This window comes from Penicillium waksmanii (genome assembly GCF_028829765.1).
Source record: "Penicillium waksmanii strain IBT 27052 chromosome Unknown utg000007l:1.0-4314555.0:1.0-4317578.0, whole genome shotgun sequence".
Lineage (NCBI taxonomy): Eukaryota > Fungi > Ascomycota > Eurotiomycetes > Eurotiales > Aspergillaceae > Penicillium > Penicillium waksmanii.
Genome location: NW_026643253.1, coordinates 315,414 through 328,359, shown reverse-complemented (window position 1 = coordinate 328,359; position 12,946 = coordinate 315,414). Strand labels below are relative to the sequence as shown.

The 12,946-nt window shown below is 48.5% G+C and overlaps 5 protein-coding genes across 5 annotated transcripts; all 5 read left to right on the top strand.

Annotated features, from left to right (window-relative positions):
• Positions 1-3: 3 nt before the first annotated feature.
• N7481_006957 (RTA1 domain-containing protein) lies at positions 4-927 on the top strand (the record flags this gene model as incomplete). Its single annotated transcript, XM_057266176.1, has 2 exons — positions 4-25; positions 86-927. The coding sequence occupies 2 exons, from the start codon at positions 4-6 to the stop codon at positions 925-927; spliced, it is 864 nt and encodes a 287-aa protein (XP_057120377.1).
• A 1,203-nt stretch (positions 928-2,130) lies between these two features.
• On the top strand, positions 2,131-2,582 carry N7481_006956 (extracellular guanyl-specific ribonuclease RntA; the record flags this gene model as incomplete). Its single annotated transcript, XM_057266175.1, has 2 exons — positions 2,131-2,145; positions 2,202-2,582. The coding sequence occupies 2 exons, from the start codon at positions 2,131-2,133 to the stop codon at positions 2,580-2,582; spliced, it is 396 nt and encodes a 131-aa protein (XP_057120376.1).
• A 4,560-nt stretch (positions 2,583-7,142) lies between these two features.
• Positions 7,143-8,837, top strand: N7481_006955 (uncharacterized protein; the record flags this gene model as incomplete). The annotated part of the gene is made up of 3 exons (XM_057266174.1): positions 7,143-7,598; positions 7,657-7,810; positions 7,870-8,837. The coding sequence occupies 3 exons, from the start codon at positions 7,143-7,145 to the stop codon at positions 8,835-8,837; spliced, it is 1,578 nt and encodes a 525-aa protein (XP_057120375.1).
• A 768-nt stretch (positions 8,838-9,605) lies between these two features.
• N7481_006954 (uncharacterized protein) lies at positions 9,606-11,043 on the top strand (the record flags this gene model as incomplete). The annotated part of the gene is made up of 2 exons (XM_057266173.1): positions 9,606-9,614; positions 9,664-11,043. The coding sequence occupies 2 exons, from the start codon at positions 9,606-9,608 to the stop codon at positions 11,041-11,043; spliced, it is 1,389 nt and encodes a 462-aa protein (XP_057120374.1).
• Positions 11,044-11,477: 434 nt separating this feature from the next.
• Positions 11,478-12,155, top strand: N7481_006953 (uncharacterized protein; the record flags this gene model as incomplete). Its single annotated transcript, XM_057266172.1, has 1 exon — positions 11,478-12,155. The coding sequence occupies one exon, from the start codon at positions 11,478-11,480 to the stop codon at positions 12,153-12,155; it is 678 nt and encodes a 225-aa protein (XP_057120373.1).
• Between the last annotated feature and the right edge of the window lie 791 nt (positions 12,156-12,946).

Here is a 12,946-nt window from a genome sequence, read left to right as displayed (position 1 = left end):
CAAATGGGTGCAAACGCGATCGCTGGTCCGTCTTCAAACCATTCAGACTAACTTCGATTATTCATATTCTAATGACTATAATTAGAACGCTCATTTGGCTACATCGACCCGAATTTTCCAGTCCCCCACGGGGAAAATGACACCAGCATAATTATCTACGGCTACACGCCATCCATCGCAGTCGCAGCTTTCGCCGCCGCGTGGTTTTTCCTTCATCTCATCGTCCATACGGTGCAGAACATCACGACTCGCAGCTGGTGGTGGATGACATTTTCCGTCGGGTTGGTCTTCGAAATTATCGGATACATCGCCAGATCTCTTTCGGCCAAGCAGAACCCCTACAATCTCATCTACTTTGTTCTGAATTACTTCTTCATTGTGACGGCTCCGGTATTTCTCGCCGCGGGCATCTATACAATTCTCTCCGCACTCATTCCAAGACTGGGCAGCCGATACTCGTTCCTGAGTCCGAAAGTCATCTTGGCTTTCTTCATCACCTCCGATGTTATCTCGACGGTTGTCCAAATTGCGGGTGCGGTACTGGTCGGTGTGAAGGAATCGCGCCAGGAAGATCCAACTACAGCAAACCACATCCTCCTAGGTGGTCTGTCGTATCAGGTTTTCGCTATGAGCATTTTCGTCATTCTCATGTCCACTTTCCAATTCCGGGCTCGTCGTGCTATCAAGCAAAATGGCCTTCGTCTTTTCTGCCTCTCGTTCTCGGTTGCTACAATCATGGTCTACTTGCGAACTATTTTTCGCCTGGCGGAGACAGCGGAGGGTCTGGGTGGAAAGTTGTCGACTCATGAGGTTTACTTTGCTTGTCTTGAATTCGCACCCATCGCTCTTGTTGTCCTTCTGCTTGCTATCTGGCATCCGGGCCGTTGTATTGGAGCGCGGGTGCGGACTGAGGTGTCCAAGTACTAGGCAATAGGCTCCTGGAGTCTACTGGAGTGCTTCAACTTCAAGTTGTGAATCTTGGAACAGAAATGAACTTGAACTTGAAAACCAAGGTCTGGAAGTTTGGAATGTACTATATATTTGCCGACTCATATTCTTCAATTCCCGGCATTTAATAACGTTAATTCAATGCCGACCTGGCCACCTTGGCATGCACGGGCGCTTAATCATGACGATTCCTTCAAGTTCCAAGGCATTTGATTGAGATGATTGTTTTCTGCTTGGCGGACCGAATTAACGCAGGTCACATATGCTGCCAATGCCAGTGTGAGAACCAAACATTCTGACTGGTGCAATAATTTGATGTATTGCTACCAATGATATCCCTGTCTCAACGTATAATATATTGCCTAGATATTATACTACCTTGCAGATCAATAAATCAGCATAGAATTTATAACGTGGAGGTATGCAATCGCCCTCCTCAAACTCGGACTCCGTCGGAGCGCCAAGATGCATCGGAGTCCTCCGTCTGCGATAAAGCAACAACCAAACCCATTGCGACCGAGTTGTTATTGTTTATCCATAAATTTCGGTTTAATTTGCATTGTCCGAAGGAACTTACGTTTGTTTACGACGAGCTAAGAATATCGACAAGCGACTTCTTAGCTATGCAAATTGGATCCCCACATCAACTCGACGATCTGACCGTTAAACTCACATCGTGGCCGTAAACAAGTCTACCCATTGGTCCGATAGCAACCTGCAGAAACATTTGCTTCGGCATGCAAAGGGTCCATGCCAGATTCAGCCCAGTGCCGACGAAGAGGGCACATGTCCAAATTCCGAGCGCCAGTCACTTTCTCACGCTGCTGGTTCACCCAATCATCTCCGCGTTGTAAATCATCCCTTAATCATTGCAGATCGGCCGATATTCCTTTTGCGGTATGGCTGCTCTTGAGAAGAAAGTAGTTCCTGGACTTGCAGTTCACGCGGCCAATTGGATTGTTGTGTCGACGGGAAGGTCAAATGTAACATCGCTTGGCGACGTTTCGGCTGAAGATGAGGGGGTGCCAGGAGGAAAGTTGGGGGATGTTATTATATTTATACAATGACAGAAGTATATAAGGTCTTGAAGATCCAGCAGCTATTAGTATTGATCATCAAGATATCGAAGATCATCCATACAATCCAGCTGATCTCCCGTTGATCTCAACCAAACCTTGGAAGATGCAGTTCACCAAGGTACAAACACTCACTCTCCATCCCCGAAGTATTCTATACTGATATAAAATCCAAAGATCATCACCCTTACCACCCTCCTCCTGACCGGTGCCGCTGCTGTCGCCATTCCCACCGATCTCCAGACCCGCGCCTGCGCCTACACCTGTGGCAGCAACTGCTACACCAGCAGCGCTGTGAGCACTGCCAAATCCGCCGGTTACAAGCTTTACTCCGCGGGCTCGACCGAGAACTCCTATCCCCACGTCTACCACAACTACGAGGGTTTCGATTTCTCCGTCAGCGGCACCTACTATGAATTCCCCATCCTGAGCTCGGGCAGCGCCTACAGCGGTGGTTCTCCTGGCGCAGACCGTGTTATCTTCAACACTGGTAACCAGCTTGCTGGTGTGATCACTCACACTGGTGCTAGCGGTAACAACTTCGTCGCTTGTACTTAAGTCTCAGATGGAAGATCCATGGATATATTATGATACATATCAATCCATTGACGCGACTTTATCCAGTCGATACAACCATTTGTCTGTATTTCTACGCTCGTACCCGTGGGCGTAATCTAGAAGACGATCTTTCACGTAAACACAAATTGGCATCATGTCAACATGCTGTGTTGTCTTCCTTAAATTTTGGTACCTAGAGGCAAACGGCAATCGACACCCACACAATGCGAAAATGTGGGAGCTTGTCGTTGCCGGGGTTTGGTACCGTCCGCCTGTGGAATATAGCCGGATGAGATGGTACCCGGAGTGGTTCTTGAGACCACAATTAATCCCTTTTCGTCTCAATCCGAATTCCCAATTATCCTAGCGTCATTAAATTATCTCCAAGATGCCATGTGATGCCGAGGGGATTTTGGATAGAGCACATCATCTCATTGGGGTTCGTGTTTCTCCATGGATGGTGTCGATTAAGAAAGGATGGGATGGGAGGTCATCGTGATATTTTACCGCGTATTTGGCAGTTACTCCGGTTGCAGTATAGGAGGGCCGAAAGCTTCAAGAAGAGAAGTCTGCGGTACGCCTAGCCCTGGGAGAATGAGAAATCAAAAGCGAGGCTAGGCTAGTCGGGTTATTTAAATGGACTAGGGCGGAAACGTGGGAATCCGGGGGTGCGGTGTAGCCTGAGCGACGCGAGTTGTGCCCAATTCGCATCCAGACAGCTGAATAATATTCAGCTTGACAGTCAGCAATATGTAGTTGCTCGCAATTTTATCAAACAGGCACACAGAGAAGCCATTAAATATTTGAACTTCAATATCGAGGCTATCAGTGGATTTTCATTTCGGCACTAGGACAAATTTCAGCCAATTTGGTGCAGAGTATCTACTCTGAGAACAAAGAATTTGTGCTCCTTCTTCCAATGTTCACTGTTCATGCGTACATCACTCGGTTCCCCTCTGCGAACACACGCAAGGCAAAGGCCCATTTCAACTTTCACACATTTGGCCTCATTCTCCAAATCGATCGCACGCGTTAGCCAGTAATTCTTCCAATCACGTCCGACTTCGCATGTGCACGTCAACGAACTTTTTGGACTAAGTAGATTATCCTGATCTGCTCTTTGCCATATAGGCTCAGAGACACAATTAAGGCTCTTTGGCCAAAGTTCCTTATCCTCGAGTAGCCTTATACAATATTGTGCACCGATACTTGACAACTCACAACAAGTGAGACCTATGGGGCCACTAGGGGATCTGTAGGACCCTAACCATTCAAGTAAGTCTGGTTTGACTTCATTCAATTAATACCCGTGGGCTCCAGAGCTTTGAGCACTAATTTGAATACGATCTCGGATGACTTACCAACTGTTTCTTGCCAGTAAATTATACAATGTACAATATTCTTAGTGAGAAGAAGCATGTCATACGAGCCGCTGTAGTTGAAATTTAGCCACGCTGTCAGATCTTTGAAGGCATTTGCATCACGGAATAGATAGGCGGCTGCAGTGAGAGTCATGACCTCCCCAGCCTCTTTGTCGTCAGGCTAAAGCCAACTTTTGCTTCTGAAAGAACAGCCTCTGAAAATCATATTTGTCAGCCATGATAGCAATGTCAAGAATTTCTTTCGCAGTAAAGGCTTCGGGAAGTCTCCGATTTCGATCGTGAATAGCAGTGCAGATGTACTTGAAAGATATTGCATCGTCGTCGGGGAGCTGTATTTCGATTGGCAAGTTATCTGCATTCTGAAGATCGCATGCGGCCTTCCTTCCAGGTTGCTTTGAACATGGCGGCAAAGATCTTTGATGAACCCTTAAGGACGACGGAATGGACACGCAACTTTGTCTTTTCTGGCCCGATGATGAGGATAATATCGCACGGAGAAATTTCACAATTCCATCGGCGTTGTCTGATGTTGTCTCTGCCATTGCGAGGGTCGGGGTGATGTTGGATCCACAACTTCCAGAAATCGGGAAGGTTTCACTACTTGCGCAGTACAAGTACGAGGGGTGGTTAGAGGATGAAACGAAGAAACATGAAAAGGTACTAGTAGATGAAGCAGAAGAGTGAGCGAAGCAATCCACACCTGGGCAAATGGCAGGCACGTCTACTGGATGCCTGGGGCAGCCCTAAATCAATTAGAGAGAGAGAATCTGGTTTCGGAGCTTGAGGGAATGTATCGCCGAACGGGGTTATATATAAGAAGAGACCCATAATGCGGAAAGCTCCTATCACTGGCGCTATTGATAAGCTTTTCCCGCTCTTCGAGGCGCAAATGGTTGATTCGATAGTGAACGATCAACCTAATTCCACCTGGAACGTGTACTTCCAACACAAATTCTGCAGAGTAAGCAAATCCTGAGAATTGTGCTGAAACTTGCAGTCTTTTCCAAGGTTTCAATATTGCGTGATATAACTTTGGAATCTTCAATCGGTTACCTTGAGTCCTAGTAGGTAGTATACCCCCGGTGGTTTTGCAAGCCATGATGCCCCCCGGGCAATACATTCAACTTTTTAAGTTGCAACAATCAAGTTGCATTCATCATTCTTCAAACGCTTGAACGCTGGAACTTAGAATCCACTGTAGAGACAAAGGGCTCAATGGACGTAATTTGAATTATATGCAAATATAATTTCTTTTTTTTGCTCTTACTAGTAGACGATGAGTAGCAAACTAGGCACTCATAGCGCCCTTCTCTTAGACCCACTTGCGATCGTACCATGGTCTGGGCCCTTTCATCAGGGCTTGGCAAAGGTGGAATATTTCCTTCCTCCGAGTCGTAGACATTCTATATCGCTGCAATTTATTGAATCAAGTCTTCTCGACCTATCGTTCAACTATTGCTACTATGAGCAGTCTAATATGATAAAAGTGGTTGGTGGTAGCGGAATATTCACGAGCGTTTCATAACTAATGCTCGCTCGCTAATGTTGTTTTTTGCGAGTAGAAGTGCCCAGGTGGTTCGCCGAAGGCAGCAAAATTCACGTTCAGATGTGAGACAGTCTCATATTTCACAGCAGGTATATCTAGAATTATATGTCAAATTTCGTGACAAGTTGTCGTATATCGAAAGAAGGGTTGAACTATCTTCTATGAGAGGATGTAGTCCTAGCCTGGATCAAACATGTAAAGCAAGATCATGATGCTTCCGATTTTTGTTGACCCATCGTTCTTCACACTGAACGTCAGGTGGTATATCTCGATTCCTTCCTGTTAATGCTGGATCCACACGCAATCGCTGAAGCCTACCTGGCCTCGGCATTCGGGATGTTGATACTCCCGCCGAACCAGATGTGTTTGTCAACTGGTAACTGGGCATACAACAGACTGGGCACTGAAAAGTGGGCCATAAATATGCCTCGCCGAGAGCACCCATGAAAAATATGCTTCCGTTATTTATTGACCACGCGATAAAATCCCACTATCAACGTTAAAGCAACTTCGGCATTCCTTGTCTCGGTCGCCACACCGAGCGCATATTGGCTTCTCCGAATCGGCACCGGCCGTCGGCCTCTATTCGGGGCGGCAAAGAGTCGGAGTAAGGTGGCGTCTATCTCTACATCATTCACGCCGAGTCTGGACTCGCACATTATACTATTGTTTGATTGCTGAGGCGGGGGAAGGTCGCTTTTTGAGGCTTTTCGCAGTGACGACAGATGCTAAAGAACCCCAATTACCCCCCGGGGTACATAATCAAGTCCTCATGCGGGGATCCTCGGATTCGTGCATATACTATCACTGCGACAGCAGCTGTTTGCAATCGTTGATTGACGTCAGCCCCCCCTCGGAATACTTACCTGTGGGGCATAAAGTGTGCAGGGGATTCGTGAACAGCATCGGGTGGGTCAACGTGAAAACCGGTATGACGCAAAATCTTTTCGTAGTAATCAGTACCAGATTCGCAAATCTTCGAACGGAAATAAACGCACGTACCTGGAGTTTGCAAGATTTATTTTGCCTTCCCGCCCAGCCGACTTTTGTACCCGAATTTTCGTTTTCGTGTAACCTTCCCAAGGGACTCGATGCTATCAAGTACCCGTGCGGCCCCCGTCGATCATCCATGTCGCCATTAGCCTCGGATGCATTCCTCAACCCTTCCCGAGGTATTCCCGTCAGTGTGATTGGCTAGTTTTCCAACGATCCTCTGGGCTGTGTTCCACTTTTGGGGATCTGGCTGCTTCTTCAGAACTTGCTTCCAACGAGGCTGGACATGATTTGGGAGAAGGAAAATTGAGAAGGTTCCATCGAAAATATTTGGTTGAATGAGTTTCTGTATATGTCCCATGGACTGCCTTATAAATTAGACAGTATTAAGTGGGCGTTATCAAAATTATCGCGAAAATTTTTGCAAACATAGCCGCATCCACCTCGGCCGACCCACACACCACCCAAATGTACTCCACAGGACCCTCTTTTTAATCAGGTTTCTAGAGCTATGACGATAGAAGGGCAATCTCAACATCAAAGTTTTACTCGGTGTACATAAGAAAAGGGATGGAATGTCAGTCGCAGAATTCGCGCTGACAACAATCCCCAGTCCCGACCATCCCACGATTACCCCGGATGGCGACCGACTCCTCAATTTCATCCGCTGAAAAGCGCGATGATCTCATTCCCTCGACCGAGAAACACGATGATTTGATTCCTTCGACCGAAAAGCGAGAGCTAACGGAGGAAGACGCGTACGATGTGCTAGGCTACTGCTGGCCTCGCTGGAAGAAATGGACCTACCTCGCTGCTGTCGCTTTCGTCCAGGTGTCCATGAACTTCAACACCTCGGTCTATCCCAATGCTGTCAAGCCCCTCGCAGCAGCATTCGATATTAGCGAACAGCATGCCCGGACTGGTCAAATGGCCTACCTGGTCACCTACTCCATTGGTTGCGAGTTGTGGGCACCATGGAGTGAAGAATTCGGTCGCTGGCCCATTCTCCAGCTCTCCATGTTCCTGATCAACATCTGGCAAATCCCTGCTGGTTTAGCACCCAATTGGGGTACTATTGTTGTGGCGCGTGCATTGGTACGTCGTTCTCGGTCTTTCAATGTCGATGTCACCTTCATCTGCTAACCAGTCACAGGGTGGACTCTCGACCGCCGGTGGTAGTGTGACTCTTGGTCTCATTGCCGATATTTACGAACCCGATAATCAACAGTTCCCACTGGCCTTCATTGTTCTTTCGTCCTGCATTGGTACCAGTATTGGTGGTGTGATTGGTGGCCCAATCCAGCGATGTGAGTATCATTCTCATTCTTTTTTTGGATTTAGACCTAGACTAACATGTCGCGATCAGTCCTCACCTGGAAATGGTTCTTCTGGATCCAGCTCATCTTCGGCGGTGTCACTCAGGCAATTATCTTCTTTATGCCCGAAAGTCGATCGACCATCCTCCTGGATAGGGAGGCTAAGCGTCGTCGTAAAAGTGGCGAAGATCCGAACGTGTACGGACCGAACGAACTCAAGAACCCCCGTGTGTCCCTCAAGGAGGCTGGCAAGATTTGGTGGCGACCCTTCCGCATGCTCTTGACCGAGCCCATCGTCTTCTGTCTGTCACTGCTGTCTGGATTCTCCGATGCCCTGATCTTCACATTCCTGGAGAGCTTCGCTATCGTGTACGAGCAGGGATGGGGCTTCGGTATTCTTGCACAGGCCTGGGCTATCATTCCCATTAACCTTGCCTACTTCATCGCGTACTTCACATACTTCCCTTGGTTCTGGCGAGATGAGAAAATCAGAAGGACCAAGGGCAATGATGCACTGGCACCTGAGCGTCGCATGAAATGGCTCCTGTTCCTGGCACCGTTCGAGCCGATCGGGCTGTTCGGTTTTGCCTGGACTTCTTTTGGTAAAGAGCGTGGAATTCCCTGGATTGCATCCATGATCTTCTCTACCATGGTTGGTATCGCAAATTACGCGATTTACCTGTCTTCGGTCGACTACATGATCGCTGCCTATGGTCCCTACTCGGCGTCTGCTTGCGGTGGTAACGCCTTCGCTCGTGATCTCCTCGCTGGTATATCAGCCATGTACGCAACACCCATGTACAACAACATCGGAAGCAAGTGGCATGTTGAGTATGCCAGTACCGTCCTGGCCTGTCTGTCTTGTGTTGTCGTTGCCCCCATCTACGTGTTCTACTGGAAGGGTCCTCAGATTCGCGAAAGGAGTAAGTTTGCTTCTGCACTTGCTGAGGATCGCAAGCAGAATGAGGGTCGCAGGGTCAGCAAGGCTGCTCCCGAGCAGCTGCCAGAGAATGCCTAAGTAGGGCCTACTAGTATTCTCCAATACTGTCCAACAGGTCCAGTGGGGAAGATCGAATTGTTTTCAATGTTTGCATTTAGTAAGTGCGGACTCGGAGTTGGTGATCTGATGAATTAGATGTAAATACCACGCATTACATGTTACGAGCGCGAGCCACCTTGGCATGATTATATATACCAATTCAAGTTCATGTACCTAGAGGTACTTATTCGAAGTGTTAAACGCGCACTCAAGAACTCAACTACTAGCAGTACTGTAGTATCATAAGATTAGAAAGAATCAATGTAACCTTTTCACTGGGCAGTAGTACGACTTGTGCTTGATCATGGAGATGGAGCAGCGAAGAACTGGGGCAGACCTCGAGAGTGGAACCAAGAAGCACTGGATAAGGAGCGATCGGAGTTACTATTTCTGGGGGCTTGTGGGTCAATGTTTTGTCGCGGTCGCTCACTCCACTCGCCGTCTCCCTAGCAGCAGCGACCAGCAATTAACGATTGAAAACCAAGCAAAGGTGACACGATGAAGCGATCAATATCAAGGCTGGGAAATATATCCTCGTTTCACGCAAGGAGACAAGCCGTCAGAGCCCCTGGAGCCACATGCCGAGGTTACGCGACCGCCACGGGTCCATCACGATCGCTGACTCCCTTCACATATGGAGCCGTAGGCGTGGCTGTTGGAGTTTTAGCTACGGCTGGCATCCTGCGATCAAATGATGCAGGGCCGAAAGAGAGTGTGGGCAAGCCCTCTTACGCCGATCAATCGACGATGCTCAAGGTAGGAATCTCGGAGCCGCGTGGCAGAGTTTCAGGCTGATAATTGGCAGGCCGCGAGGGAAATCCAGAGTCTTCTGGGCGAAGATGCAGTGAGCATGGATGTAGATGACCTTGAATCTCATGGGTATTCTGAGGCATCTACGACAAACATCGACACTCGCCCGGTCGCGGTCATCATGCCTACTTCTACCGAGGAGGTTTCTTTGATTGCAAAGATCTGCAACAAATACCGAATCCCCATGATTCCATTCGGCGCGGGATCGAGCGTGGAGGGTAACTTCACTGCGCCTCATTCCGGATTCAGTATCGACTTGTCTCGCATGGACAAGATCCTTGCCTTCCATGAGGAAGATCTCGATGTCGTTGTTCAGCCCGGTGTCAATTGGGTGAATCTCAACGATACTCTCAAGCCGGCGGGTCTTTTTCTTCCTCTGGATCCCAGTCCTACGGCTCATATTGGGGGAATGGTCGCGACAAACTGCAGCGGGACCAACGCTCTTCGCTATGGAACAATGAAAGACTGGGTCGTGAATCTCACAGTCGTTCTTGCAGATGGATCCGTCATCAAAACACGTCGCCGACCGCGCAAAACTTCCGCTGGATATAATTTGAATTCTTTATTTGTCGGATCCGAGGGAACTCTCGGTATTATCACGGAGGCAACTTTGAAGTTGGCAAATGTGCCTTCGCATTTCGGTGTTGCCACTGTCGCCTTCCCAACCGTCAAGGAAGCATCTAACGCGGCGACTGCGATGATTCGCAGCGGAGTATCTCTAGCTGCCTTGGAACTGATGGATGATGTTCAGATGCGAGTTTTGAACCAAGTTGGAGGCACTGCAGGAAAGCTCTGGCAAGAGAAACCGACCTTGTTTATCAAATTCTCCGGCTCGCAGCGGACCGTCGAAGATAGCACCGGGGCTTCAAAGACTATTAGTTCCGCCCATGGAGGTTCAGAATTTGTTTCTGCTACAGACGAGAAGACGATGGAAGCTCTTTGGTCAGCACGAAAGTCCGCCCTTTGGGCCATGCTTGCGATCAGACCAGAAGGCACGCAGATTTGGTCAACCGATGTTGCAGTCCCACTATCCCACCTCGCTGAGATTGTCGAACAGTCTAAGGAGAACTCTTCGAAGCTTGGTCTATTCTCAACTGTGTTGGGCCACGTTGGCGACGGCAATTTTCACCAAACGGTTATGTATAATCCGGAAAAGCCCGATCAAGTGGAGGGAGTGAAGCGCTGTGTTGATACTATGATCACACAGGCCTTGAAGATGGATGGTACAGTATCCGGCGAGCATGGAATTGGCCTCGGAAAAAAGGAATGTCTGGAGAAAGAGCTGGGTTCGGCCACTATCGCTGTAATGAAGACCTTGAAGAGGAGCCTAGACCCTTATTGGTTACTGAACCCAGGAAAGGTCATAGATTTCTAACTTTACGGCTGGGAGTACATATCGTGATTTCTGTAATGAGAATGCAGGAAAACCCAAGAATACCTAGTCCTACTCACCACTCCGAACGTATTTCCATCTCGTGCAATGCAGGGTCCAGCTGTACAAGGCTGCCATTCAACCCCGTTCCTGTTAGCCCGCGATGGGTGTTGATAACCGAGAGTGTTCCGGAAGTCTTAGTGGCCTTACTAGCCGATACTGGGCTCAAAATCGCGAAAACAGCGCCTCGAGGCTCGGAAGAGAAGACCCTGCCTGACTTAGGTGGGGAAGAGAAGGTGGAAGAAGGGAAAAATAGAGCCGCAAATGGGGGCCGCTTCAGTAAAAAAATAACACAAATAAAAAGACCGCCACCTTCGGGTTGAAAGAACCTCAATTCTTCGTTCCATTTCTCCCAAACCCTCTCAAAAGAAATCAAAATGGCATCACCCTCGCCTTCTTTCGGCTCTCGTGTTTACACGTCTATCTCCATTGCCCTCTTGACTGGGTGGACTCTCACAGCGTTAGGATTTTCGGCCCTAGACCTCCTCAACCAGAGCCGCAAGTTTATCGAGCCGATCGCGTCGATCAGTCTGCTCACCTTCCTTGCTTGCCGCCTGGTGGTATTCCTGGATCCCAGCCAAAAGGGCCCTGGTGGCGACCAAGCTTCTGATTCTATCGCGCATCGCCTAACGACTGGATACCGCCAATCGCGTCAACATGCACTCGCCATGCTACTTTTTTCCGCTGCTTGGCTATATGAGATTGCCTTCAAAGCTGTCATCATGTTCTTCATGACCCTTTTCGGCGGAGTGATGGCTGCAGCTATCTACAATGACGCATTTCAAAGGGTCGAGGAAACCGTTGATGATCCAATTGCAAGTACGAGTGCCTCTGACCTGGACGAAACTTCTCTCGCCCAAATTGAGGATTTTAAAGACATGGCTGGTTTTGATCCGGTGGCACTTTTTAAGATGATTCCACCACAGATTTTGATCTATTGTGCTGCTCTCGCCTGGGCGAATCTTGCCGCCTTGACGATTTATGTGCTCCGAATCTGCTGGAGATCCATTAAAGTCGTGTTTGGGTCGGTCCCTATTGTTGAGGCAAAGCAATGATTGTTCGTGGCGAACAGAAGGGTAGACGTTAATGTAGATGCAATGGCGACTTTTATTCCTGCTTTGGCGAACTCAAGACGAAACAGGTGCAGCCCCAATGCTTGTCAAATGGAAGCTCCATTTGCAATCGAGAAGCTGGACAATCTCAAGAACTCTTAGTCCGAAATACCCTGAATTTTGTACTATCACTGGTCTTTACCGGTGGGAATGTAGCTTTCGGTTTCCGTTCGCTTTGCATTCTGTCTGTCTTTCACGATGTCTTTCACGAGATAGAATACAATCAATGGGCTGAGTAAAATACCCAACGGAATTTTAGCCCAGAGAGGAAGACGTTGCCTCCGACTAGTCATGCTTATAGTCGTCATCACGGGAAACTTGGCGTATTGAGGTGGTTCTAGGATAAAGGGTCGATCCTGCTAGCCTGACCAGCCTGACAAGTTGCCTTCGAATGGCTGACAGTTCGATGATGTCCAGTAACGTAGCTAGTGAAAATTCATCCACCTGCGTATTTCAATCCGCCACATAAGCTAGTGCGCTGTTTGCGAAGGTGCCTGATCGATATTTGAGAGGGGTAAATAAGGGGAACCTGTGAGTGGCTCGGAGATGCTCGATAACCGAGCGCATCCCCGCATCGTCTCCGACAAATCCGAGCTATCTTTAACATCTCCGCGCGCCGGCTTCCATCCCGGTGTTATTGATTTTATTTCATTCCACCCCAGCCGGATATCTGCGGTATGGAGTCTCCGAAAGAAAATACCGCAACCCCGTCTCCGCAAGTTGCACCAAAGCGC